The following is a 27,326-nucleotide window of genomic DNA, read 5'->3' as shown; positions in this document are numbered from 1 at the left end:
TACGGGAAACAAGGAAGGCCGATGTTGGGATAAACATGACATTTAATTCTTTTAATCATTTTGCTTTACTGATAATTAATCCGGATTAGTTTATTGAAAAGAACATTATTATACTGTTAACAAGGACAAATAAATCGTAAGTCCCAACTCAAAAGCATACGAGAAAAAGAATCTATCCTGTGCCATATTCGCATCTTCTTTCACATATTATGTAAAGTGGTATAAACCCTAATGGACGAGTGTATTGATATTATCGTTACTTTCAAACTAGAGGTTGACATTGGTGCTTAGGTTTGAATCCCCATCTCACATTAATTACCACTTTTGTTTTTTGTTTTGTTTTCAGTTCCACTAGATTTTAACCCGCGGTACACCGCGAAATAATTATTTTTTAATAATAAATAAAAATATAATATATTTTTTTGAGTTTGTTTTAGTTTATTTTAGTTTGTTTTAATTAATATTTAGATTCCATCATTTTAGTTTGATTGTAATTTTTGTGTTGGTTTGAGTATTCATAATTATTTTGATTGTATAATTTTAGTTGGATAATAATATGTGCAATAGATAAATATACCAAAAGAATACATAGATAAATATTATACAATGTATAAATTTCAAAACCTAGTAAAGGACCCGTGGACAATTATTTTATATAACTAAATGAGAGAATATTTGATTGTGCATGTAAATATAGTTAATGTTGTTTATTGTGATTGATTTTGTAAGACTTAAAAAGATTTTCCCAAATATAAGTTACAGAAAATAACTTTACTGTCTTAAAAATATTAGTGAAAAATATACAAACAATCTGAATTATATAAAGTTATTCCATATAAAGAATTATCTTTTCAAAATTACTATATTTTCTTTAATTAATATAACTTTTTTTAAGTATGACCATCTGGCTAAAATTTACCAATCAGGCATACAATGAGGCTACCATAATAAAAGCCAAAAAATCTGAATTGAGTATTATAGGAAACAAATTAGAATTTTATAGAGTTTTCTTAAAATAATTAGATTCTCTAAAATAATTATATTGATAATCATGTTATCATTTTGCTTCAATTTTGGTATTGTAGCTATCACATTAACTATCTTTTGTTATAAATCGTCTAATAAGGAAAATAAGAAATTATAACCATAAAATATTTTAAGTGTAATTACTGATTTTTTTTATTAGAGATGTTTATTATTGTCAAAAAAAAAATAAAATGTTTTTTTCATATAGATAAAGAGTTATAGTTATTATCAAAAATATAAAATAAATCCAATATAATTTGCATGAATTAAGAAAAACAAAAACAAAAGTATAAAAAATGAAAACTAAGATTTCTCTATTTTTGTTTTGATTCATCTTGCTCATGTTTATGAATATATATTTTATACAAACCAAACAATTTGTGAAACTAAAAGAATTAAACATAAAATAAAAAATAATTTTTTTTGATAAAGTAAAATAAACAATAATGACTTAACTATATAAGAAACCTCATATTTGAGAACTGAAATGAAAACCATTACAAAAAAAAATAATAATAATAACTATATTCTAAAATTCCAAGTATATGATACTACAAAAAAATTGAGTGCTCTTTAACCAAAAAAATGTATAATAACCCTTTCATTGTTTCTCCATCATTATCTTTTTTCTTATAAAGATTTTCAAGATTTGGAGATAAATTCACGACTCAACATATGTTGATGATCTAAAAATCATGAACGAAAGAGTGTTTAAGGGTTTTATGTATAATTCTGATTGCTGATATATATAATCGGGGTTTAGGTGTATAATATTTATAGGGTAAACATTAGGTTGAGAAAACAAACCTTTCAAGACATAAAAAGTCAGATTTAGTAATTAATTAGGGAGTAAATCACGGTAATCTGTTTTTAAGGAATATGGTAGGGATATGATATCTTTTGGTATTTAAATTTGATTTTTTAATTTGATTGTTAACATATATTATAGGGGGAAAATAATCCGAAATTAATGTTTTGAGATTGAATATCTTGGCTGATTTTTTAGTAATTAATTGATTATCTATTAAGCATGTTTTTTTGGAAATTGAGTTAAGGGGGAAAAGTTTGTTTCAGAAAATCGAATCTTAATATTATGTAAACTAATTACCAAATTAATATTTAATATTTAAGGCTAGTGACATACTTATAAATAGTTCTCAACTCCAAACATTCTTTGTTAAAGTTGCTGTGAAAATGTTAATATAGAAGATATTAAGACAGTAGTAAACAAACCTACGCAAACTCCAAATTCTTATGCATATATATTGTTCGCATAGGACCATATATACGTTTAATGTTAAAATTATTTTAGTTGCACATGTCACTATACGAACTTAAATTATCCACATCTATCGGCTTAAAAGTCTATATATATAAGACTACGTACATCTCGCTTCATGGTTAAGACATTAAGATAATACAATTTTACAAATTAAAGTTGGTGAATGTCTCTGCTTTTTAATTTTGGTGTGACGACAATAATGTAGAAGGCATTTCTCATCTAACATAGATAAGAGAATACTGGAATTTCTCAATTGAAAAATATTTCCAGACATCGTTTATGTTTTTTTTTTTTAAATTAACATGTTATATATATATACAAAAGGAACATACTTAAAAAAAAAAAAAAAAAGAAAAAAAAAAAAAGAAAGAGGAACATACTGAAATCAGACGGTGGAAAGGCTAAAGAACAATAATCACCAACCTTACGTTCTTCAGATATCGTGATACTGGCATACCAACCGGAGGGTTCCAAAAAAGAAAAAACTATATATATGATATATATAGCTAAGAAGATTTACCAAAAATTCCATCACGAAAAAGAAAACAAATCATAATCAATCAATGGTAAGTAAGTGCCTATTGGTTTGAAACTTTGAATTAAACTTTATGGATGTTGAATTGTTGATGAATTGAGAGATAAAAAGTCTACTATCTCTTTAAACGGCTGGTATTAACACAGCAGTTTAAAGACTTCAGAACTCATTAGTCTACAATAATTTAACAAAAGTCCTTCCATAAAAAAAAAAAAAAAAAGAGAGCTAAGTATGTAAGTTAATTCCTTGTAAACGCTCTTTAAATTGATTTGTATTTTTTACACACATATGCATACTACTTGGTGTAAATTTAGTTTTTATTAAAGATAGAAGAAAGGATAATATCATCAAAATAACCAGAAACATTTGTAATTAATAACTTAACTTTTTATAAATATTAAAAGAAAATAAACAGATTCGGATTATTTTCACTAAAAAAAGAAAATGTATCAACGGTAAATTAGTCAAATGGGAATCTGATGGGAAAGACTGAAGAGAGGCCCGGAGAAAGAGGGGAAGGTATGAAAACACGTGGCGGACGGAGAAGTGTGGTCCAAAGAAAAAGGAATAAGAGGGAGTCGACACGTAACCAGAATTAGAAAGCATTCCCATGTGACTGACCTCAATTCACTTGCGTGGAACTTGTCTTTGTCACCACTTTCCTTCTTTCGTCATTATTCTTTTTTTTTTCTTTTTCTTTTTCGTCATTATTTTTTCTTTCTTTTTTTGTTTAATTTCTTTTTAAAAATTCCGAAATAAATTTACAGTCCTTGATACACATATTTATATTCACGTTAATGAAGTTTCGATTCTTTACGGATACTACTATTGATTGATTATCTTGTGTTTCATCCTTAATTACCATTGTATTAGTATACGGAAACAGCAAAGTACCCGGTTCTTTCACGTACGGAAGCAAGTTTTAGAAATACGTTCGAGTTTGGGTTGAGATATATGTAAAAGTAAAACTGCACTAAGTCTATCATATATTTTGAGGATGCGACTTTAGAAGAGACAAAATGATGGCCTGAGACACACCACCATTTCTAATTTTGCATATGAAATAACTTTAATTTTATGTTAGTTGTATGATGTGTCTTCCTCCAATACCGAGGATCGGAAAGCCAATGGGGGGACATATATATCACAACTACAAAAGCTTTGATCGTTTTCTTGTTTTGATTGGATCACGAATTATCACGTTTTAATTTCCCGATAAATTAAAACTTCTGTTAATATATACATTTGGTTGTTCAAAAAAAAAAAGAAGTTAATATATACATTTATGTGAGAGCTTCTTTTCACATTGATTTTTAATCTGCTAATCCATTTCGTCTAACTAACTAGCATCAATATCTCTTCTTACCTTCAAGTCGTTTTCTGATCGTTTTACAATTATATATATTTATATAGAGTTACGTGAAACAATCAGACACTTTGATTCCAAATTATTATCTTTCTGCCTTTTTGTTTTGTTTTTTAACTTGCAATGAACGAACGTACCAGTAGATAAGTTGAATTTTATCCTCGTTGATATTTGAAGATCACGTGAACATCACGTGCATAGCCGTCACTCAATGTCGGAATACAATTTTTCCATGTAAAATTACTTTATTTATATACCTTCCCATGTTGCCTATACATTACTCTATTCTTTTACTCACCTAAAAAAGCCACTCTATTAACTTTTTTCTTCTTTGAAATCAAGTGACCGTTTTCTAAGATGAAAGTGTAGATTACTATATTTTGTTTTTCCATGACAGAGACTACTTTAAACCCTCAGGGCAATCCCACCGGTCATACATCCATTTGGGTGTCAAAAGAATGAATTAATAATATTTTAATTTAATTTAATTATTTAATTATTTTTTAATTTATCTAACCAATGAAAAGAAGATAGCAGGAGACCCAGTGTCTTATTTGATTTGGGCAGAAACACTATTTTTTTTATCTCTCCACCTTTTTCTCATTTTTTATTTTTTTTTTATTTTTCTGACCCTCTATCAAGTATATGGGATGAAAATGCTCTCAGTCATTTCAATTCTGTATATATTTTTTTCTTTCCAACATATTTTTATCCTACTTTATATCATCTAGGTTTGAACACCTTTCAGATAAGAAGCAAGGCATTTAGGCATATATGGTACTAGAAACCTCCCGTCTACTAAGAGTTCTGCGTTTTTTTTTTTTTTAATATAAACTTACTTAAGGCTTGAAGGCTATAACGAATAGTACATAAGAAAGACGAAAAATATATGGTTATAACACAAGAAATATACATATATATGGTTATGACACAAAATTTAAATGGTTACTTATATTAGTATTAAATAAAGATTGGCCAGAAGCAGCAAAGACATAAACGCCTTTCACGCCTTCGTGCACATAAATTTGGAATACATATATGTTTTAGTAAGAAAATGAAAAAATACCGCACTTGCACAAAAATAGCCAAGAAAATGAGTTGAACACATGCTATGTCACAGATAAGCAGTCGGCACAGCACACCACGATCACTATTATTTTAACTTATACATATTTTCCGAATTTTGTTTTAAAATTTAATTATCATTCGAAGTGTTAAAAGCAAATATTTAAAAGTGGATAATTATTATATCCGTGCAACATATCACCACACCATTTATGGCCTGAATGTACTAAAACATTTTAGTTAATTTTAGGTTTTTTGGTACGATTGAAGGCATGAAAGCAATTTTATGTTTGTGCTTCTTATGGTCAATCTTAATTCCACCACACCAATATATGCTGCTTATGGCCAATCTTTACTCTCCCCGTTGTCATGTCTCGACTTGGAACCTTAACTTTCCTCCTTCAAGATATTACATAAGCTCAAGGATAACAATCATAAGATATATATTTAATTAGCCAAAATTTAAAATTAACAAAATATGACCTTAGTCTCACAAACCTTCAACGTCGGTCGATGGTACATAAGTCGTCTTGTTTTCGTAAACCTGTACTTGATGAATTGTAGTCTCGCGCGGGAACATGATTGTGGATTAGGTATCGTTCTCGTTTATACATATTACATGATAGTGTATGGCCGAAGAGATTTCGTTAACCTGTTACATGATGGTGTATAGTGTATCATGATACAAAAGAAGTGTTTAAAATGTTTCGTATAACGTATACATACAAAATAAAAAAGGCAATGTTCAAGTAATCGCATGATGGGATATTGTATAATACTGTTGAAGAAGACAAAATATATAGAGGACAATGTTTGAATATACAAAGAAAGAAAACTCGGGAAGATTCGTGCTTATAGACTCCTAGTCACTAGCGTAAAATAATAACTAATAGGAAAGATGGGAAAAGGAGGAGCACACTGCTTTTGAAAGGGAGAAATGAGTGGTCTCGAGCTCCGAAAACAAAGAAAAAAAAAACCTATAAAATTGACTACTTAACAGTAAAAACTAAAATAACTAGAGACAGAGACAGCTTCTGCATATACTAGTTTGAAAAAATAGTATTAGTTAAGCATATATACCCAATAGTTATCCACAGATGATCGGATCGCTTGTTTACTACTTACTCCAAAATTTAGTCGTCTTCGGGATCCACACCACGTCTCTTGTCCACAATTGTCACCCATCTAATTTATTTATTTTTAATGCTTAATTACTTTATTTATCTAATACCAAAACCGCAAGTTCTAATGGAATGCGATGATATATAGTTTTGGTTACATGAAGCTCTTAAAATTTTGTAATTATAAACAACGTACACTTGTTCACTTGTTCTTATTAAAAGTGTAAATTAAACTTTTGAACATCTAAACGTTTCCATCATATATATGCCTTGCCTTAATAAACAAACAAGTACATATATTTAATTTGGATAGATTATTTTCTAATTTGAATAAAGTGAAACAAAATGTTCCTTCATTTCTTACAATTTTTTGTTGTACATGTGCTACGTACTAAAAAATAAGTAATATCTATAAGAAATATAACCGTATAAGTACTGCACATATATAATACACATCTTATTTAGCATATGCATACCAGACACAATGATTCTTTTATTCAATTTACTGTCATGAGAGAAAAATAATAAATGGCAAAAGCGTAAATAGAGGGAAATACAACCCAAAGAATAAGGTCACAGTCGTCCAGCTTATAAAAAGCATCTCAGAGGACTCTCTACCTCACCAAAGTCATATATCCTATTGCATCACTCACCTTTAAACACAGTCAGAGAGAAACAGCAACTCTTGTCTGAAAAAAACGAGAGAGAGAGAGAGAGAGAGAGAGAGAGAGAGAGAGAGAGAGAAAAATGGATCATGGTAGGTTAATGGAGGAGGATCAAATGGCGCTAGGCTCTCAAGTGTACCCCTACACGACCCGGACACAAACTTCACAGTGCATCATCGTCAACCAGATCGATGGATCATCATCAGGCGGCGAAGGATCAAAACCCGTGAAGCGGCGGAGGAAGAGGAGAAGCAAAGGTTCATCAGCCACCAACGAAGGAGACGTGGCGGAGATCGGAGGGATTTTGAGGAAGAGGAAGTTGACCGATGAGCAAGTGAACATGCTCGAATATAGCTTCGGAAACGAGCACAAGCTAGAGTCGGGGAGGAAGGAGAAGATCGCCGGAGAGTTGGGTCTTGACCCGAGACAGGTGGCTGTTTGGTTCCAAAACCGCCGTGCACGGTGGAAGAACAAGAAACTCGAGGAAGAGTACGCCAAACTCAAGAACCACCACGACGCCGTCGTCCTCCGCCAATGTCAGCTCGAGTCTCAGGTACAACTTTTATTATCTTTTCATAACACAACCGACAAATTAAGTGATACATATTTTGGCGAATTTCATGTTAGATTAGTATAGTAAAGGTGAATAATTTTCAGGTTTTCGATTATTTGAAATACGGATAAGTAATTGATAACTAGTTGTTATGCGTTAATTATATTTCTCAATATTTATTACACATGTGAAATGTAGTTAAATCAAATCAGGCCTGAATCAAATATTGTAACCAGTAAATTTTCTTTTAAAAAAATAAATAGCTACAAGACTTGTGAGGCTTCCTCTAATTTATTATAGCGAATTTATAGACAATGCGATTGGGACCACTCCACTTATTTCGTCATCTCATTCTTATCCACCATTTAGGAAAAAACTAATTCCGTCCGTACAATCTCAGTTGGGCTCATGATAGCCCATTTAGCCACTCAGTCAGTGCCACGTTTGAACCCTTCTCTGCATTTTTTGGGCTGACATGCCAGAAAAATATCCTTGTTTTTTGGCTTAACGTAAATACTATTTGAGGAAGATAGTTACTTTGTCAGGAAAATTATGTCTTAGATCTGGTTTGAGGTTGTACCAAATTACAGTTTTATACTTCATTCAGTAAATGGTTAACATTGGTACTAAACTAGATACATGTACTGAATTTTGTTTGTAGGTATTAAAACTGTCAGAGCAATTAAGTGAAGCTCAAAATGAAATTCGAAAACTCTCGGAACGGCTTGAAGAAATGCCAACCAACAGTTCGAGTTCATCGCTTTCTGTCGAAGCCAACAACGATGCACAATTTGATTTCGAGCTTGCCCCGGAGACTAATTACAACAATATCCCATTTTATATGTTAGACAACAATTATTTACAAAGCATGGAGTATTGGGATGGTTTGTACGTATGATTTTATCATAAACTAAAATATATTTGGATTTGTATCGATGCAAAGTTATGTTATATAACTAATGTAGATATAGATGTTGGTTTAAACTGTTGTAAATGTGGCTTTATCAATGTTTATTTCAATATAGTACTGTTTTTTTTTTCATTATTTTTCTCTAGTTTCATTATATATACGTAAATCTTGATTAATATATAATGTCCTTATATATGCAGAGCCTATATATATATATATCCCATATATAATTATGAAAACGTAGATATATAGTTAGCAATTTTGTTTTCATATCCTGAAACAGAAACCCCTGATTTCATTACTTATATAGGTCTTTCATTTATCTATATAAAAATCCTGAATAGATAAGCTTCCCTTTTCTCAACCAGGTAAATAAAGTTCTTGATAAAAAATGGAGAATATAATAACCAAAATTAATGAATTATGAGCAGAATAAAATCCACGAGACTCGTATTAAATTATCCAAATTTATTAATCTTTCCTTTATAAGATTTTATTAGTCAACAATCTTAATCTATAAGTTATAAAAATAACAACACGGATTTTACAGATTAAGAAAATTAAATGTGTTTGAATTTAGATAACACCGTAGACGTATATTACTATATTATATAGTCTTCTCTTCTTTTCCCTCCCGTTTCCACATAGAGTCCCCTTTTTGAAATATACTACTTTTTCAGAAAAGCCCATATAGTTTTATAGAGTTTACAGAAACACCCCAAACGTTTCGGCTTATATAAATACCTCAGCATCCTCCTCACACTACTATACACAATTACTCTCTCTGCGTCGTCGTCGTCGTCTTCATCGCTCACTTAAGGAATGGGGCCTCGCGGGTATCAACGAGCTCCGTCAATGGAGGAACCAACGATGATTCCTACGGATAAGACGCTTCATCCGAATTACCCGTTTCTGATGTCCTCACATGGTTTCAAGTCGTTTGAATCGGACGACGACGACGAAGAAGACGACGACTCAAACCTGGAGTCCAACGATCAATTCGCTTTCGGTATAAGCACAGACTTGCTTTTAGATGTCGAAGACGTATCTATTGGGGAAGTAATCGGCGAAGGTTCATCTTCAATCGTCTACAAAGGCTTGTGGGTTTCTCAATTCCCTAAGTTTCTGCTTTCTCTGGGTTTTTTTTTTTTTTTTTTTTTATTGCAAAATTGCGATTTTTTTGTTTTGTTTTTTTTTCCTTTCTTGATTTTGGTATTTGTTTGCTATTCATCGTTTTAGGGTTTTGATAATTGTTCAATTCTTCAAAAATTAATTTCGAGCCGTAAACCTATTCGAAGAAGACATATATAAGGTTTCAGGGTTTATAGGTGAATTTAAAGTTTCAATTTTGGTTTTTAAACTTGAAATTTGGGAATCTTTCATGGTGATTTTGAGTTAACATGCGACAATGCTGAATGAACAAGGGTTTTTGTCACTCTTAGGTTTCTTTCAGAATTCGATTAAATCTACCTCAAAAGGTTGGAGGAAGTGTTTATGCTCTAGTCTTTTTTCTACATAATGCCTCAAACTTTTCGGAATATAAAGGATAAAATGTTACAGAGGAACCTCAACCTGTTTACATATATAATAGGGCTTAGTATGTGCTTTATGAACGTTTTTTGAATGAGTAATATGTGTATCGCGGCATAGTTGTTACTGATTTTTTAATTAGCATATGGGTTGAAGAGTATTTCTCTATTGGTGATTATAGGTTCAGGAGAATTTTCCCTGTCTCAGTGAAGATATTCCAACCTAAAAGAACATCTGCTGTAAGCTTCGAGCTGAAGAAGAAGTTTCAAAGAGAGGTTTTGCTGCTCTCCAGGATTAAACATGAGAACATTGTGCAGGTAACATGGGAGAGAGCCTAAGGATATTTGATTGTTTTCATATGTTAGCGTTATCTCATAGCTGAGATCCTTTTTTATTTTATTTTATTTTATTATCACAGTTTATTGGGGCCTGCATAGAACCAAAGTTGATGATAATTACTGAACTCATGGAAGGCAATACTCTTCAGAAGTTTATGTTGACTACTCGTCCAAAGCCTCTTGATCTCAAGCTGTCGATTAGCTTTGCCTTGGATATTGCTCGGGGAATGGAGTTCTTGAATGCAAATGGCATCATTCACCGTGATTTGAAGCCAAGTAAATTGATTCATTTTTTTAGTCAAATATGGGATATCATAAGAGGAATAAAGATTTGTGAACTGAGTAAGATTGGTTTCTGTATAGGTAATATGCTCTTAACAGGTGATCAGAAACATGTTAAGTTGGCTGATTTCGGACTTGCTAGAGAAGAGACTAAAGGTTTCATGACCTGTGAGGCTGGTACCTACAGATGGATGGCTCCGGAGGTCGGTGTTTCAAGTTTCTTTATACATAAAATAGGTTTTAAATCTTTTCTTGGTTTGACATATTGTTTTCTTGTTTGTCAGTTATTCAGCTATGAGCCGCTTCAAACTGGCGGAAAGAAACATTACGATCGTAAGGTGGATGTATACAGTTTCGCCATTGTTTTCTGGGAGTTGCTTACCAACAAAACCCCGTTCAAAGGAAAAAACAACATATTAGTTGCTTATGCTGCTAGCAAAGTAAGTATAAGCCACAACTTAAAGTCAAAAATCACTTGAACATGAATTGATCAAGTCTTTTTGATTTCTTCAGAACCAAAGACCAAGTGTGGAGAATCTTCCAGAGGGAGTTGTTTCTATCCTGCAATCGTGCTGGGCAGAGGATCCTGACGCTCGTCCTGAGTTTAAAGAGATTACAGTTTCACTAACAAACTTGCTCAGAAGCTTAAGCTCAGACACTGATGCTACTTCATCCAATAGCAACCCCAATGTAGCTACCGAGGATTCAACAAGCAGTCTGGTTCAAGAACGTGTTGTCTGTGATTGCCAAGGATTAAAGATGACCAAGACAAAGAAGCTGAAGAACAAGACGCATAAAGTGATGACTAAGATCGTTCCTTTTCTCATGATCTTCAAAAACTGCATGTCCAAGCAATGCAAGTAGAAACTACTGGTAAACAAAAGAAAAAGGTATAGCAATACGGACCCGATAGAGTTAAAGGAAAGAGACATTTGTTAGGTTTCGTTTTTAGTTCTTCTTGGTTTTTGTTATTTGAATCTTCAATAGAATTGTTGAAAAAGAAAAGTTATTGTCTGAAATTGAAGAATATGCGGTATATATAATAGCTAATTTTCTGATAATTTTTTTTTTGTGTGTATTCACCGTAGTAAATAAACACTATTGTGCTAATTTGAATACCGTGAAAATACACATAAATTTATGATCAGGTAGAGAGATTTAATTAATACCGCTACAAAAATTAAAAAACAAAAACAACAAAAAAAGGAAAAAAAAAAAGAGTATCGTCCGATTTTGGCGGGATACCACCGTTTAAAGTGAAGAGATCAGTTTGGTCTCTTAAGGTGAAGTGATGTAAGAAACGACGACGGTGATGTCATCAAGCTTTCCTCCGTAATACCTGTAGCCAGCCTCCTGAGCCGCAGTTGCGAAAGGGCTCTGCCGTTTTTTGTCGACAGCTCTCTGACGTGCCAAATCTGCAATCTTCTGAGCCGTGGCTTTCGGGTCTAAGCCGGCCCTGACCGAACTAACCACCACTCCTGTGATCTCTTCATTGTATAGATTATCATACATACCATCCGTTCCAGCCACAATCACATCTCCGGACTCAACATCAATCGTGAATACCTAATTCATATACCCACCAGTTTTAGAGTGTGTTCAATCCATATAACCCAAACCAAGGCCGAAAACAGAAACGTGTCCTAAAAAAATGGTCTTATTAAGGCTTTATGAGGATGAGTAGTAAAGCCTTCGAAACAGACCTGACCAGAGCTAGGGACATCGGCACTGTTTCCACTCTCTAACTGATAAGTGAAGTTGAATCCATGCTGCTGAACCGGAGACTGAAACACCGTGGTCCCCTCTCTAACCACCGTGAATCCACTGTCTCCGAGATTAATCGCGTGTAATCCCTTACAAAACAAGTACAAACACATTTCAAGAGAAAGTAGCAAGAAATATGGTTTTTGTTCATCCACAAGCAACAGCAAAAAACTATGTGAGCTAACTAACTCACCTTGTCTGTTAAAGCGATGATACAAGCCGTGGAAGAGCCTTTGGCTCTGGTTTGAGAATGTGCTTTCTCTAACACCATCAACGGGTCGATAGCAGAACCTTTATGTCGTTCTTGAATGGCTGATAGTGAATAAGACATTAGCTCACGCGAAAACAGTCCAGCGTTAACACCAACCTCTGCCCAACCGCCAACACCATCTGCAACTCCAATAGCTTGTTCTTCATCGCTTATAAAGTGAGCGTCTTCTCCACCAGTTGCTTCCTTTTCAGGATGCGGTAGATAACATGACCCCGACACTAGCCTTAGACTCCTACTCAAAAATCAAAAACTTTCTATATATCAGTCGTTCTTTCTTTCCTTGCTAACAAAATGTTTGACAAAGTGAGAAGACACTTACTTAAGAGCTGTAGTAGTAGTTGGTGGTGAGTCTTGAGAACCACCATTAAGAGAAGAAAGCTCATGAGCAGGTCCTACTGAGAAACAAGCAATGGAGGATGTATGAAGACTCTTTGACAATTCCCCAAAGAGTGCACGGTTCTTTTGGAGCGGATCAATGGCAGGATAGTGACACACCAATCGGTTCCTCGTCAGTCCCTCTCTCTTCCCAAGTCTCATGCTAGCTACTGGAAAATTAACAGTGAAGCTAGTAGCACCACTAGAACGCTTCTTAGTGAAATCTAAACCATTTGAACAAGTTGTAGCCAAATCATCCAAACAAGCGTCCCCAAAGACTGGGAGAGAACCAGAAGCAGCCATGGCTTGTCGAAAACGCCGAGAGCTGTCAGAAAACAATCTCCTCCTTTCACCGGAATTGGAGAAAAAGCTTTTACTCTTCCCACCAGCTACGATTCTTTGAAACCCAAATTGAGAAACAGGGTTTAATCTTGAGAGAGCAGTCGCCGCTGACATCTAATTCAACAACAACAAAAACTTGAATTTGATAAATACCCAGAAATCAACTATGAATCTTTAACCTTATAATCAAAAAAAGGAAAGGTTTTTACCAAAAAAAAAAAAAAAATTGAACGAAACCACACAAAAATCATAAGGCTGTAAACGAACCATTAAAACAGAATCCAAATACTTAAAAGAGAAAAAGATAAAAGACTTTTACCGGAATATTCACTCTTCAGGGATTTTGTCCGTCTACTCTTTCGCCGGAATTAGGTTAGAGAAGAGAAGGACGAAAGGAGACAAAACGAATATAAAGAAATCTCCACCAGTTTCCGCTACCTACCTGCAGCTGCGAGCATCTCCGTAAAATCCATTAGCCGATGAGGGTAAAATCGGAATTTTCACTTGCGAAGTCTTGTTTTTGTTCATGTTCAGTTTTCGATGTCGAAGAAAAAAACCTTTGAGCTGGTCTTTCGACATCATATCGAAAAAGATAAGTAGATTTAACAATTTAAGGCCCACTAGAAATAAGCTGGTGGACTTGAGTAGTCTTCAGCATAACAGGCTTATAATATCTCTGGCCCATTAACAAATATTTCACAATCCCACCACCCTACCCACAGATTACAAAACCAATTTTTAATTTTAATAAATACAGTACACAAATAATCATCCTTTCCTTTTTTGGGTGTATAAGGAGAAAGCTATGAAATGTGTCATCAATAGTGTTTTTTCTTTCTAGATGTGCCATAATTGTTTTTGTCTTCCCAAATGTGCTATACCGATGGCAATTAGTACACAACTTAGTTTGGTGGACAACATTTTAGGCATTTGGTGGACAACTTTAACATTTTTTGATAGACAAATTTTTATTTTTTTTTGGAAAATTTTAACCTCTTTGTTGGATAACTTTAAGTTTTTAAGACAATTTTAACATTTTCGTCAACAATTTAAACCCTTTAGGTTTTGTTCTCTTTTAGCCCCAGTTTCTATTTCCGTCACTCTCGACTATATCTCGTGCTTGTGTCGTAGTTGTTCTGACCGCCATGGATACCTGGAGAATCAGATCTCCCCACATCCTTCCTCCTCTCGTGATCCAACAGGGTGAAACGTGCTGGGCGGTCTCATTTATCCAATAGTTCGAAGCTACTTTGCGGTTAAGATGAGATTTGCCGGTAAATCAGCCCATTGTGGACAATTTTTTTCATTTTTGTGGACAACATTTTATGCCATAATGCGGCACATTTGGAATTTTTTTTAAAAAATATATCACATTTGACAAAAATCCCTATAAAAAAATCATTCGTTTATTTATCAAAATGTTAATTATCCTTTACAATAGTGAGAAGTCTAGTGATTTCTTTCTCTATTAATCAATCTTCTCACTATTGTTGATTCAATCAGGCAAAAAATAATATGATGTGGGTGAATTATCTTGGTGTAATGTCTAATCTCCAAAAGAAAATAAGAGACAATGCCTTTTTTTGGGTTGGATTGTCATGATAATTCCATCAGTATATATAATGGACCTACTCAGCGATTGAAACATCAAAATCCAAAATCTTTGGTCGATTCTCCAATCAAATCACTCGTCTAGTCGATTGGTATATTTTCAAATTATCTTGCCCAAAATTAGACCACTTTTACCTTTGTAAGTTTTTTAGAAAAATATCACCACCTTCCCAAAAATAAACAGATCACTTTTGGGAGAGAAGTCAAGTCAATCTCATCTACGAAATCTTCCCATTAATGCAAAAATTTCGACTCAGCGTTTTTAGACAACAAGCAACAAACAATAATAGAAACTTCAAACCCCATCTATTGTTTTCACACGATGTGAACTTGTTAATGGTACAAACATCATCATCACCATATATTAATTATAAGACCAAAATTTGTACCCATTTGTAATGATAGGATTACCGTAATGTCACAACCCGAATTCAAATTCCCCCTCAAAGTACATGGTGTTGAGTTATAAACAACCACAAAGAGAAACAATATATTTTTGTAGTTACTAGGGAGCTTTATGTACTTGAGAGAATGGGAAATAAAATTAGAGCTTTCACTAAAACAAGATAGCACCAAAAGATATCTAAACCTGATACAAACTTAACAATAAACTATAGCTATATACTACACTGTTCTTCTACGTTCATGCCTTGTTGTCCCTCTTACGAACTTCTACCAATATCTTTGCCTGAAAACTCACCTGATCCAAACACATCGACTTTGCCGCTCCCACCTATAGAAGTCAACAGAGCAGACAATCCTCCTCCGGGATTACCACCATTACCAACAGCTCTTCCTAATCCGAGGAAGTCAAGTGTCGTCTGTTTTGGACCAAATACCGACGAGTTCCCCATCATGAGCTCTTTTAGACCTGATCCGCTACCACCGCTGCTACAAGGTAGTCCAAGTCCAAGACCAGGAGCTAAGGACAAGGCATCGTGATTGCTGAGTTCCATCGATGAAGAAGTTGTTGAAACTATGCCTAACCCGCGAAGCAACGACCCTCCTGATCCCGTGGAACCCATTTGGGCAGCTTTTTGGAGCAATGCGGTAGCTGACATTGCCGGTTGAGGAGGAAGAGGAGTTAGGAAATGTGGCGGATCTTGTATTGTTGGTCTGAACAAAGACGGGTTCGTCGAGAGACACAGAGAGATTGGTTCGATGGAGGAAGACGGTGTGTATAAACTAGGGGAAGCAGTTGAGGAAGCATATAAACTAGGGGAAGCAGTTGAGGAAGCATATAAACTAGGGGAAGTAGTTGATGATACAAACATGCCTGCGTTTCCACCATTGTTGCTACTCCTGTGATCGTTGCTTAAACCAGATGAGCTCACATTGAAACCGATCGTCCTTGAAGCTTCCTCGATGATGACTTCAGGAGGGTTGTTCTCTGGAGATTCTACAAACCAAAAAAAAAAGACAGTGCGTGAAGATTGGTCATTGAATTGGTTTTTTAAAAGACAAGTTCGACGATCAGACAATCAGAAATATATAACAGCGCTACAGACAAAACCAACTAAACTCCAACCTATCACCGACCAAATTTACATATAGATTTTTCAAAGAGTTCTTGTTTCAGTTTAGAGAGAATTGAGAAATGGTTACCAAGTAGCGACAAAACTTAAATTCAATATTGTCAAAATTTCCCATCAAGCAGAGCAGAGACTTTTTGTATCATGTACCTGGGGAATTATGAACCGGCAAAACCGAGGAAGATATAACTTTGGCAGGCTCAGACTCAACAGAAATAGCCGGAGCCGGAGCTATAGCAACGGACGGCGGAGAAGAAGGCTGTAGCGACGGTGGAGATTTCTGGTCAGGGTCAGGGTTCTTCCTTGTGACAGTTTCTGAATAAAGTTTCTTGCTTTGAGTATGATTCTTAGCACTCTCTTCAGCCAACGCATCACAGAAAGCTCTATGCGTTATAAAACTATCTCTCCTGCAACAAAAAGCCCAATACAAAAAGTTAGTAAAGTCCTTAAAAAGAAAAGATCAAATCTTTTTTTTTGGGTGGTGGGTTCTTACCTAGAAAACAGAGTTCCACAATCGCATTTATACTCCTTGGTGCCACAAATCTTAGAATGAGCTTTCCAATCAGATTGAACAGCATACTTCTTTGAACATTTCTCACACTTCCACTTCTTCTCGCCGTGTTTCCGACAAAAGTGTTTCTTGATACCAGTGAGATCTCCAAGAGCACGTGAGGGTTCATGATGAACACAACCCGCAACTGGACAAACGTAAACCTTCTTCCTCACTTCTTTACTCGATCTCTGTCGAAGCTTCCAAGGAAGATTGTGACCACGACGATGAAGCTGAAGATTCTGGTCACGTTGGAAACCTTTGTTACAGATTTCGCAAACGAATCGGTTCGTCGCCATAAGTGTTTTGGGTGACAAAGCTATCACTTCCGCGTCTGGATCTGAATTTTAACACCCAAATATACAAAAAGCAATCAGTTGAAGACTACAATTCCAAAATCAAAAACAGTAAGAAAAAAGAAAAAAGATTGGATTTTTGAAAAAGTACCAGGCATTCCAGGAAGATTCCGTTTCTTCTTCCCAACGGATTTGGGAGTTTGATTTTGGTTTCCGGTCGATGAGACGCTCGCATCGCCGGAAACTGTAGAGGAGTTATCTAAATCAACCGGCATGTGTAAAAAAAAAAACAAACAAGCTTCGATCTTTTTTTCCCCCTTCACAGATTCGAAACAGAGAAAAAAAAGAAGCAAATCTCTCAGCTCAGCTTAGCTCAATCTAGGGTTTATCATTTGCTCTGTCTCTCTCTCTCTCCTCTTCTTACTATGTTTAGTCTCTCTCTCTCTCTTTCTTCAGCTACCAGTCAATCTGCTTTTCGTAAAAACCTCTTTTTTCCCTTTCCGCCACCAAACTTTTCTGATAACTCTCTCTGACCTCTCTCTCTTCTTCAAAAAAGATTTTTTTTTTTTAAAACCCAAAAAAAGAAANGAAACAAGCTTCGATCTTTTTTCCCCCCTTAACAGATTCGACACAGAGAAAAAAAGAAGCAAATCTCTCAGCTCAGCTTAGCTCAATCTAGGGTTTATCATCTGCTCTCTCTCTCTCTCTCTCTCTCTCTCTCTCTCTCTCCTCTTCTTACTCTGTTTAGTCTCTCTCTCTCTCTTTCTTCAGCTACCAGTCAATCTGCTTTTCGTAAAAACCTCTTTTTTCCCTTTCCGCCACCAAACTTTTCTGATAACTCTCTCTGACCTCTCTCTTCTTCAAAAAAGATTTTTAAAAAGAAAACCCCCAAAAAAAGAAATCAATACCCAAGAAATCTCACTAATCATTTAACCCACACGCTTCTTTTTTTTAAAAAAAAAATCCACTGATCTGATCCAACGGCTGAGATTCCCACCGGAGATGAGTTTATCCGTACTTCCGTTCCGGCTCTTTGATTCTTTGATTCTCTCTCAAGAATCAATCCACCGAAGCCATAAAAAAAAAAATAAGGCGGCTTTGTGTGTGAGAGACTTTTGTGTGAAAGCTTCAACCTTTTTTTTTTTTGATTTTGTTTCTTTGGTTTGTCCGAGACAAAGGAGCCTTCTTCTTCTTTTTTCTCTCTCCGGAGACAATTATACTATTTTTTTTCTTCTTTTCAACTTTTCATAATTTTTATTTTTAATATTTTTTTACCAACGTTTTTTATTTTTATATAATTTTAAATCTGAAATTTTTGGACTTCCCATGCAGCAACTAATTAAATTTTAAATAAACCTCTTTGCTAATGTATTGATTGATTTTTTAAAACGGTGTAAAAAGGTAAAAGATTATACTACTACTCTACAATATCATAGACGAAGAAGGTGTGTACTGAAAAAAATGGCATGTGAGTATATGCAGTGCCCAATGAATGCAAATATCAGTTTTTTTTTTATTATTATTTTTTCTATTGTACATGTTACGTAATCAACTGACCAAGTATTTAATATTTCGTCGATGGCCACAAAGTTTTCTAGAATTTAAAATTTTAATTTATTTTTCAATATTGGTATAGAAAAGAGGACCAAATTATTCGTTAGAATTTCCTTAATTCAAACATAAGATTTTCCAAGGATTAAGAGGATTCCTTTGGTTAATTATGGAGATGATTTATGTTCAACGGTACACTTTTGATGTTAGTAACAAAAAAAAAAAAATGTACATATTTGGAAGAAAACGCGTGGGTCAAAAGAAAAGAAGATTATTTTACTGTCACTGTCCGTAGGCGGGGACAAAGGAGGGGTAATTACCGTGGAGTTGTCGGACCGTAAATTAATTTACCAAATTTCGTAAGTTGTTGAACGAATAACAATTTCACTGTGGGTGTTTTTGTCGTGTAGCGATACGTTCGCAAATAGCGTTTTGTTTTCTTCTCTCTATGGGAATATTATCTCAATCTGGTTAACGAAACTAGTATATAAATTGTTGTTATGTATAAACCCAAATTTAATGCAATGTTCGTCTGATTTTATTGACTTTGACCCCCCTCTCCCTCTCTCTCTCTCTCTTTTTTTGGTATTATTCGTTTAGCTTTTGTTTTAACGTTTATTACATGCCTTGTAGGCATTTTGAGATGTTCAGATGCTGACACGTTTTTATGTATTATCTGATTTCTATCCGTTGGATAAACTATGACGATGACATGTGTATGAATGTTACATTAACCAGCTTGTAAAGGTTTACACCGCCACTCTCCCCTTTAATATGTTCTTTTGTTTACCTATACTATCAGACTAAGCTATATATATATGGTATTTAGGAGATTTTAGCTTTGTCTTAATTAAAGGTGGCTTAAAAACGATGTTAGCTTTGTCTTAGTATATGTCTTAAGACTTGAGATGAAGATTGAATTCAAAAGTTGTAAATAAGCTTCCTCTTATACAAAAATGTCCATTAAAACTAGCATTTGACTTTTACAAAAGTATATGTATATTAATTAATTTGGGTCCCTTTTGTAATGCCTTTTTTTTTTGTTGCTTGTTAGTTTCAAAGGTAAGAATTATTTCTAGGCTGACATTTGGGTCCCTCCCTCCATAAAACAACACTATTCTGCCAGCATACAAATTCCCTTAACATATGGTCCAAATAACAGTTCCAACTACTAGTATCCAATAATCTAAAGTGTTTAATCGAATTACATTTTTTTTTTCTTTAGTTCCCCTTGTATTTGTTGTTTAAATAATCCTAATACGTATATTAGTTACAACTAAATACTTGGACTCACCTTTATCCGTACACATTAACATACGCTTATCCATAAAAAGATGAAATGGGCATTACTACTATTCAAATCCGAACAACAACATAAAGAAGATCTTGTTATTTTTAATATAAAGTGTAGTAATCATCCAAGTTCAACGTAATGATCTTTTCTGGGCCGAATTATTTTTGTATTTTCCAACCTGAGTCCAACAATATTATAAGGGCTTTCATTCAGTTTATGCATGTTAAAATTTAAGATGTTTGTATGTATGTAATTATTATTCTTCTGTTTTCACGTTCTTTTCCAAATTGATATTGCGTGTGATATTTGGGTTGGACCAATTATTGAAAAGGACAAGGCTGACTATCGTTTTTAATGAGTAGTCCCCCATGGGAGTTATGTTCATTTATCACACTTTATTTTGTTTTGTTTTCGTATACTACTACAGTATAAGTTTTATCTACGGAAATAAATGGTTCAAATTGTTTGTCTAAAAATGCACACCTGACTGACTAGCTTGTGGTTTCACACAAATGTAGGAAGCAAATAATTATTTGTTATGAGAATAATGTTGTTATTTTATCATGCGAATCCTAGAGAAAAGGGCAATCAAAAAGGCCAAACTAAATCGATTTTAAATACGAAAAATAGTGAAATGCTTGATTCCTATATAAAGACCAATATTATAATTTTATGAAACGAATCCTAAAGAAGAGGGCAACCCAAGACCACGCAAATTAGTCTAAGGATATGAAAAAAGAACATATGCATTAAACTTTTGTTTATTAATTGGTGTGCAAAATTACAATATGTGCATCAAAATAAGTTTAGTTAGTTACTATATTTTTTACATATTTCGGAATTTTACGTGGAAATTGTTTTACATCGTCAGGGTCAAGTGTTACGTAATATCCCATGATGTCAGTTAGTAGTCTATTATTTTTGTCAAAATTTATTCAGATGCATACAAGTCCTTGTGCATCTTACTTGTGTATTATACGTTGCAACCTAGTTAAACGTCGGTATATATTAATTGTTGTCAAGAACACAGTGCTAAATAAGAGGACGATTGAGGCTTCTCGAAAAATTAGAGAAGAACTAAAGAGTCGAACCTAAAATTCCAATTAAAATAGCCTAAAGCAAAGGAGAGCCACAAATATAATAAATTAGAAGAAAAAAAAACAATTAAACGAGGACGAAACAAGTTTTGGAATCACGACCAAATTGGCAAACAAAAACAACAAAATAAAAAAAAAGAAAACAAAAAAGAAAAAAAAAAAAAAAGGAAAAAGAGAAGAGGTTTCATGAATCACAGTCGTGCTGACAATCTTCGAACCATTTGTGGGTTTCATACAATCGATCACCAATAGAACAAAGGAGAAACAGAGGAACAGGAGGAAGAGAAGGAGTACTGGGAAGTGTATGAGGAAGCTGTGTCCGAACATAGACAAAGACGATGGTTTGGAGACGGTGTTGGAAGTTCCGATACCGGAGGAGATGTTTTCCGGTATGGGCAACAATGTTGCGTTGAGGTGGCAGAATATGATGACGTGGATGAAAGCTCAAACCTCTGATAAATGGTCGCAACCCCTTATCGCCGCTCGTATCAACGAGCTTCGGTTCCTTCTCTACCTCGTTGGCTCCCCTCTTATACCTCTTCAGGTTCAAGTCGGTCACTCTGTTCATAAGCCTGTCAAAGATTGCTCCATTGTACGTAATCGAAACTAATCTTTCTTACATAAAAACACTAGATTCCTCTGTTTATGTAATGTATTCTTTATTTATGTGCTGCTAGCAAGCTTCAACGGCGAAATACATAGTGCAGCAGTACATAGCAGCAACGGGAGGACCAGCGGCGTTAAACGCCGTGAACAGCATGTGCGTCACGGGGCAAGTGAAGATGACGGCGTCGGAGTTTCACCAAGGAGATGATTCCGGCGTTAATCTAAAGAGCAACGACGAGATGGGTGGTTTCGTTCTGTGGCAAAAAGATCCAGATCTTTGGTGTTTGGAGCTCGTCGTCTCCGGTTGTAAAGTCATATGCGGAAGCAACGGTCGGCTTTCGTGGCGACATTCATCAAACCAGCTAACCCCGGCGTCTACCGGACCGCCAAGACCTCTCCGCCGGTTTTTACAGGTACATTGTCCGGTTTTCTTAAAATTTTGGATTTAAACTCCGGTTATCGTTGAACCGGTATTGTTAATAGGGGTTAGATCCGCGTTCGACGGCGAATCTGTTTCTTGACGCGACGTGCATCGGAGAGAAGATAATAAACGGTGAGGATTGCTTTATCTTGAAACTGGAGACGAGTCCGGCGGTTCGAGAGGCTCAAAGCGGTCCGAGTTTTGAGATCATTCATCACACGATTTGGGGTTATTTCAGTCAAAGATCGGGACTTCTGATCCAGTTCGAGGATTCGCGACTTCTAAGAATGAGGACCAAGGAAGACGACGACGTTTTCTGGGAGACTAGTGCTGAGTCGGTCATGGATGATTACCGTTACGTTGACAATGTGAACATCGCTCACGGCGGGAAAACGTCGGTTACGGTTTTCCGGTACGGTGAAGCGTCGGCGAACCATCGGAGACAGATGACGGAGAAGTGGAGGATCGAAGAAGTTGATTTTAATGTCTGGGGTCTCTCGGTCGATCATTTTCTTCCTCCGGCCAATTTGCAGATCGGAATTTGATTTACGTTTTCATAAACTTATTTTTGTTAGTTTTAACTTTTAAATATATATATCATCAACTCAATAGGTGCAATTGAGATGTTCTTTAGACACTCTCAAAATTTCGATACATCTATCATATCAAATAATAAACAAAAAAAAACAAGATTCTCAAGTTTTTTTTTTTAAATATATACCTAAGATGCGAATGGTAGTCCATAAAATGAATTAAGTCAGATTACTTATTTAGAGTTACAATAGATAGGGGAAAATATTAAGTCAGATTCATTTTAGTAACAAATACATTTTGCACCTATAAAAAAAACAAATACATATTGCATATATAGTAAAAAATTATTTTCCATGTTCCTTATTAATCCAATTTTTAGGATTTTCACATGTATTAAACTCAAGATTGTTGTGGAGGTACATGTTCTTGAAGTTATTGGAAAACTAGACTTGGTACTCTTCTTGCCTCATGTCAAAGTGATCTAGTTTTCCAAGGAGCAGCAGATCACATACCAAACCACAAGACAATTAATTTGAAGTTTTTTTTTTTACCTTTTTCCGTTTCCCCCCTCTTTTCCTTTTGAACTAGGAACTGCAAGAAGTCCATTCTGCAAAAGGCAGATATGTTGTGAAGGCTCATCATCAGTAGTGTAATCAATGAGATAGTGTGTGTAGTCATAAAAATATAATTAATGGTCTTCCAAATTAGATTTAGATGTCAAAAACTAAAAAAAAAAAGTAAAAATAAACAACGTTTAGACTTTAGACTAGTTTCTCAGTTTTTTTTTTTTTAAGTTTTTGTATAAAAAGCAAAAAGGATATATATATATATATTTGTTTTATTGTTTTCTCCAGATTTGATTCGGAACCGACACGCTCCACTTTAACACAAAACAGATTCAATCAATTCAACACTCTCTCCTCCTCCTCCAAGGCTCCGATTCGCTTCAATGAAGGATGGAGACTCCTCCTTACCATTAAGCACTTCTTCTTCTTCTTCCGCCGCGGCGGCTAAGAAGGAAACCGGTGGTTATTCCGCTCTCTTCTCCAAAGGCCGATACAAGTTTTGGGCCTTGGCTGCGATTCTCTTACTCGCTTTCTGGTCTATGCTCACCGGCACCGTCAACCTCCGTTGGTCTGCCGGTAACATTAACCATTTCACCGAAGATCTTGTCTTCCCGATTCCCGAGGATCTCGATGTTCTTGTGAGTCTTCTTCTTCTTCTTATTTGTGATCTCTCGTTTCTGTGATTTGATTTTGATAATTAATTGTGTGAGAGCTGAGATTAGGAAATGGAGGAGAGGGAGAAAGTGGTGAAGCACATGTGGGATGTGTATAACAATGGCCGTCGTATCAGGTTACCTAGGTTCTGGCAAGAGGCGTTCGAGGCTGCTTACGAGGAGCTTACCAGTGATGTTCCTGATGTCGTTGAAGCTGCTATTTCCGAGATCGCTAGGATGTCTATTCGCTCCGTCGTCATAGATCCGCCTCCCGTTCATTCTACGGTACTTGAGGATCTCACTACTCAATCTGCCTTCTCTCTCTCTCTATATATATATGCCTTTTAACACTTCACATTGCTGCTCTCTTTGTGCCCTTTTTACATATTATGCTTTGACTTTGCTTAGCCCATTGTCATTAGCTTTGGTTATACATACCTTCAATTAGCTTTGGAACATTGAGATGAGAACTCAAAAAAATAGAGATCAGATCTGCGTATTTGCTTCAGGTAGAAGAACTAGTCTTGAGAAGCCAACCATTCTGGATTATAGGTTACTATGATGCATAGTTGTTAGTAGTTTGTTCATTGGTGTCATCTTCTTGGCAGCTCTTTTTATCATGTCGTTAGTTTCTGGCTCATGTCCCTCTTAATAATGGTCCAAGTCTTTGTATACATATTATCCCATAATTCTAATCAACTTCATATGGATGTTGATCCCTTTTTGGAGGGTTAGTGTGCCAGTAGTGTATTAATATGAAAGCTTGTTCGTTTCTTGGTTCTACATTCTAGATTTTGCCATTAAAAGATATCTGCATAACTACAAAGTGATGATTGTCTGTTTGCAACTATAATTGGGAGAGACTATTGTTTCTCTGTCTGCTTTAAATTCCACACTAAGCCACATTAGGTATAGATAGTTATAAATGCTTGGATACTCTGTTTCTTTCCTCCATGTGACATGTTAGATGACAGTAGCAATCTCTTATTAGTGCATTATTCTGGTTTTTACAACCCAATTCCATGCGGTTGATCTGCTCAATCAATTGTAAAGAATTGATCTTCTCAACCTGATACTTCTTGCTAGATCCTACGTAAGCTATATAGCTGCAATGCTGCATTGATGGTTAGGAGAGTTAAGTATCGATCCAGTGACTCCCTTTAATAAGCCAAGATATAGAAGGAATTTGGCTATTTGGAAACCTTGAGTTTCTTTGTCTGTAGTAGATGATGGTAACGGATTAACTTGTGTTAGTTTGTTGATATATGTAATGAGTTTTGTCTACTTTATTTGCAGAATGTACGAGAATTGACAAAGACTCTAAAACTTGCCGACAAAGGAAGAACAACCCAAATATCAAAACCAAGCAGCCGACGATTGAAATAGTAACGGAGCTTCTCAAGTTTTTTAACCAAAGGTAGTGTAGTCGGCTGGCGTGGCGTGACCATACATATACTTAATGTCAGAAAGATCAATCAAACTCATCATCCCTAAAAAAATATGTCCATCATTAGTGTTATTTTTTCTTCCACTAGGGGCATGTAACATTTCACTATCATCTCTATAAACAAAATTTTGAGGAAGTTTCTCTTATCCACATCCTATTTGGCTCTGAATGGTAATGTCTTTTTTTTTTTTTTTTTTGGATTTAATGAAATGTTTCATATTTTGTTAGCCCATAAATTAATATACCTATCAATGAATCATTTTCTAAAGTCTGCTTTTGGTGAAAGAGAAGAATTCTTAATTTATTTTTTAAAGATTAATTTTCAAATTGAGTTTACGTGTTAAATACAATATTATGTAAAAAACGTCTGATCGGAAAAAAACACATGATATTTATTTTTATCACATGAAGTTTAATGAAGTTAAACTAGCTAGTGATTTATTTACCTCTAAATACACATAATTCCTACCAACTAAAAATTATTTACCTAATTAATAATTGTTATTTGTAAACTTGAGTAAAAAATAAACTTAAAATGGTATAAAAGCAGTTTTTTCTCATATAAAAAAAAAAATCATAATTTTTGCTTAGCCATAGATCTCAAAAAAAGTAATTTAAATAGAATTTCCCGACACCTTAAATTTAATTTTGATTTGATATCCTCCAGCGAACCTCATCTCTCTCCCGGAGAAAAAACCCTAGAGAAGCTCCGAGATAGCTCTACGCCATGGGGGACTTGAACGATCCATTCATGCGTAACCAAAACGCCGCCGTTCAGGCCCGCACTAAGGCTCAGAACCGATCTAATGTTCTTCAGCTCAAACTGGTTCGTCTCTCTATTTTTTTGTTGTAATTTTGCGATATTGGTTGTTATCATTGAGTTTGTCGACGGGATAATCAAAGTCTTTCAATGCGTGATTTATTATATACGAGACTGTTTGCTTGAACCTGTATTTACTGTGATTCCGATGCTAGTGATCTAGATCGCTTCTGAATTATGCTCACTAGTTTCAAATTGGCGTTTATTAAGAGTTTGGAATTAATACCATCTTGTTGGGAAGTTAATATGATGTCTTGCTTATTTGCAGATGGGTCAGAGCCACCCAACTGGCTTAACACCCACACTCTTGAAACTCTTTGAGCCACGACCGCCATTGGAGTTCCAGCCACCACCGGAGAAAAGAAAATGCCCTCCTTATACAGGTTTATATTTAGCTTCTTAGGTCTATTTAACTTCTTACTTATAATTGGCTTTGGAAGTGATTTTCTTTTTATTCATTCTAGGCATGGCTCAATTTGTGAGTCGCTTTGCTGAACCTGGAGAACCAGAGTATGCTCCACCTAAGCCGGAAGTTGAAACACCTGTATGTTTCACCCTCAATCCGTCTCTCTGTTATTCTTATTTCAGTGGCATACATATGGTCTTATATCTTTGTTTTACGGACTAGGCACAAAAAAGGGAGAGAATTCATAAATCCAGACTGGAGAAAGGAGTTGAAAAGGCTGCAGAGGAGCTCAAGAAATGTAAATTCTATCTTATAATTATAGCTAGGCTTTGTTTTGTGCCTTCATCTACTTCCAATTTTGTGAATTGAGGTTCTTCTTTGAAATTTTGTTTGCAGATGATCCAAATAATGATCCGAATGCTTCTGGAGATCCTTACAAGACATTGTTCGTTGCAAGACTTGTAAGTAGCGCTGCTTTCTTTTCAAATGACTTTCATAAACAGATGTGCTTTGTGGT

At 34.9% G+C, this 27,326-nt stretch overlaps 7 protein-coding genes across 8 annotated transcripts; 5 read left to right on the top strand and 2 right to left on the bottom strand.

Annotated features, from left to right (window-relative positions):
• Positions 7,012 to 8,646, top strand: LOC104762899 (homeobox-leucine zipper protein ATHB-53-like). Its single transcript, XM_010486298.1, has 2 exons — positions 7,012 to 7,613; positions 8,275 to 8,646. Exons 1-2 carry the CDS (start codon positions 7,143 to 7,145, stop codon positions 8,509 to 8,511), a joined length of 708 nt encoding a protein of 235 aa, XP_010484600.1. The 5' UTR covers positions 7,012 to 7,142; the 3' UTR covers positions 8,512 to 8,646.
• On the top strand, positions 9,288 to 11,891 carry LOC104762897 (serine/threonine-protein kinase HT1-like). The gene is made up of 6 exons (XM_010486295.1): positions 9,288 to 9,623; positions 10,235 to 10,370; positions 10,472 to 10,667; positions 10,755 to 10,876; positions 10,958 to 11,113; positions 11,187 to 11,891. Exons 1-6 carry the CDS (start codon positions 9,346 to 9,348, stop codon positions 11,535 to 11,537), a joined length of 1,239 nt encoding a protein of 412 aa, XP_010484597.1. The 5' UTR covers positions 9,288 to 9,345; the 3' UTR covers positions 11,538 to 11,891.
• LOC104762898 (probable protein phosphatase 2C 80) lies at positions 11,790 to 13,964 on the bottom strand. The gene is made up of 5 exons (XM_010486297.2): positions 13,745 to 13,964; positions 13,028 to 13,539; positions 12,631 to 12,940; positions 12,377 to 12,526; positions 11,790 to 12,239 (listed from the first exon to the last, which is right to left on the bottom strand). Exons 2-5 carry the CDS (start codon positions 13,537 to 13,539, stop codon positions 11,952 to 11,954), a joined length of 1,260 nt encoding a protein of 419 aa, XP_010484599.1. The 5' UTR covers positions 13,745 to 13,964; the 3' UTR covers positions 11,790 to 11,951.
• On the bottom strand, positions 15,410 to 18,609 carry LOC104762896 (protein indeterminate-domain 1-like). Of its 2 annotated transcripts, none has more exons than XM_019240492.1 (5): positions 18,003 to 18,609; positions 17,566 to 17,696; positions 17,062 to 17,458; positions 16,719 to 16,975; positions 15,410 to 16,435 (listed from the first exon to the last, which is right to left on the bottom strand). In XM_019240492.1, exons 2-5 carry the CDS (start codon positions 17,687 to 17,689, stop codon positions 15,699 to 15,701), a joined length of 1,515 nt encoding a protein of 504 aa, XP_019096037.1. In that variant the 5' UTR covers positions 17,690 to 17,696; positions 18,003 to 18,609; the 3' UTR covers positions 15,410 to 15,698. The 2 variants fall into 2 exon arrangements, with proteins under 2 accessions (XP_019096037.1, XP_010484596.1); XM_010486294.2 differs by having other exon boundaries at positions 17,566 to 17,948; positions 18,264 to 18,609.
• Positions 21,481 to 23,012, top strand: LOC104762895. Its single transcript, XM_010486293.2, has 3 exons — positions 21,481 to 21,948; positions 22,034 to 22,375; positions 22,446 to 23,012. The coding sequence occupies exons 1-3, from the start codon at positions 21,661 to 21,663 to the stop codon at positions 22,926 to 22,928; spliced, it is 1,113 nt and encodes a 370-aa protein (XP_010484595.1). The 5' UTR covers positions 21,481 to 21,660; the 3' UTR covers positions 22,929 to 23,012.
• Positions 23,778 to 25,752, top strand: LOC104762894. The gene is made up of 3 exons (XM_010486292.2): positions 23,778 to 24,121; positions 24,206 to 24,421; positions 25,433 to 25,752. The coding sequence occupies exons 1-3, from the start codon at positions 23,867 to 23,869 to the stop codon at positions 25,520 to 25,522; spliced, it is 561 nt and encodes a 186-aa protein (XP_010484594.1). The 5' UTR covers positions 23,778 to 23,866; the 3' UTR covers positions 25,523 to 25,752.
• LOC109130530 (U1 small nuclear ribonucleoprotein 70 kDa-like) lies at positions 26,211 to 27,274 on the top strand. The gene is made up of 5 exons (XM_019240147.1): positions 26,211 to 26,409; positions 26,672 to 26,786; positions 26,868 to 26,967; positions 27,032 to 27,107; positions 27,206 to 27,274. Exons 1-5 carry the CDS (start codon positions 26,311 to 26,313, stop codon positions 27,272 to 27,274), a joined length of 459 nt encoding a protein of 152 aa, XP_019095692.1. The 5' UTR covers positions 26,211 to 26,310.

Source organism: Camelina sativa, chromosome 18 (assembly GCF_000633955.1).
Source record: "Camelina sativa cultivar DH55 chromosome 18, Cs, whole genome shotgun sequence".
Lineage (NCBI taxonomy): Eukaryota > Viridiplantae > Streptophyta > Magnoliopsida > Brassicales > Brassicaceae > Camelina > Camelina sativa.
Note: the sequence above shows the minus strand (reverse complement) of the source record. Positions and strands in the feature narration are given on the sequence as shown.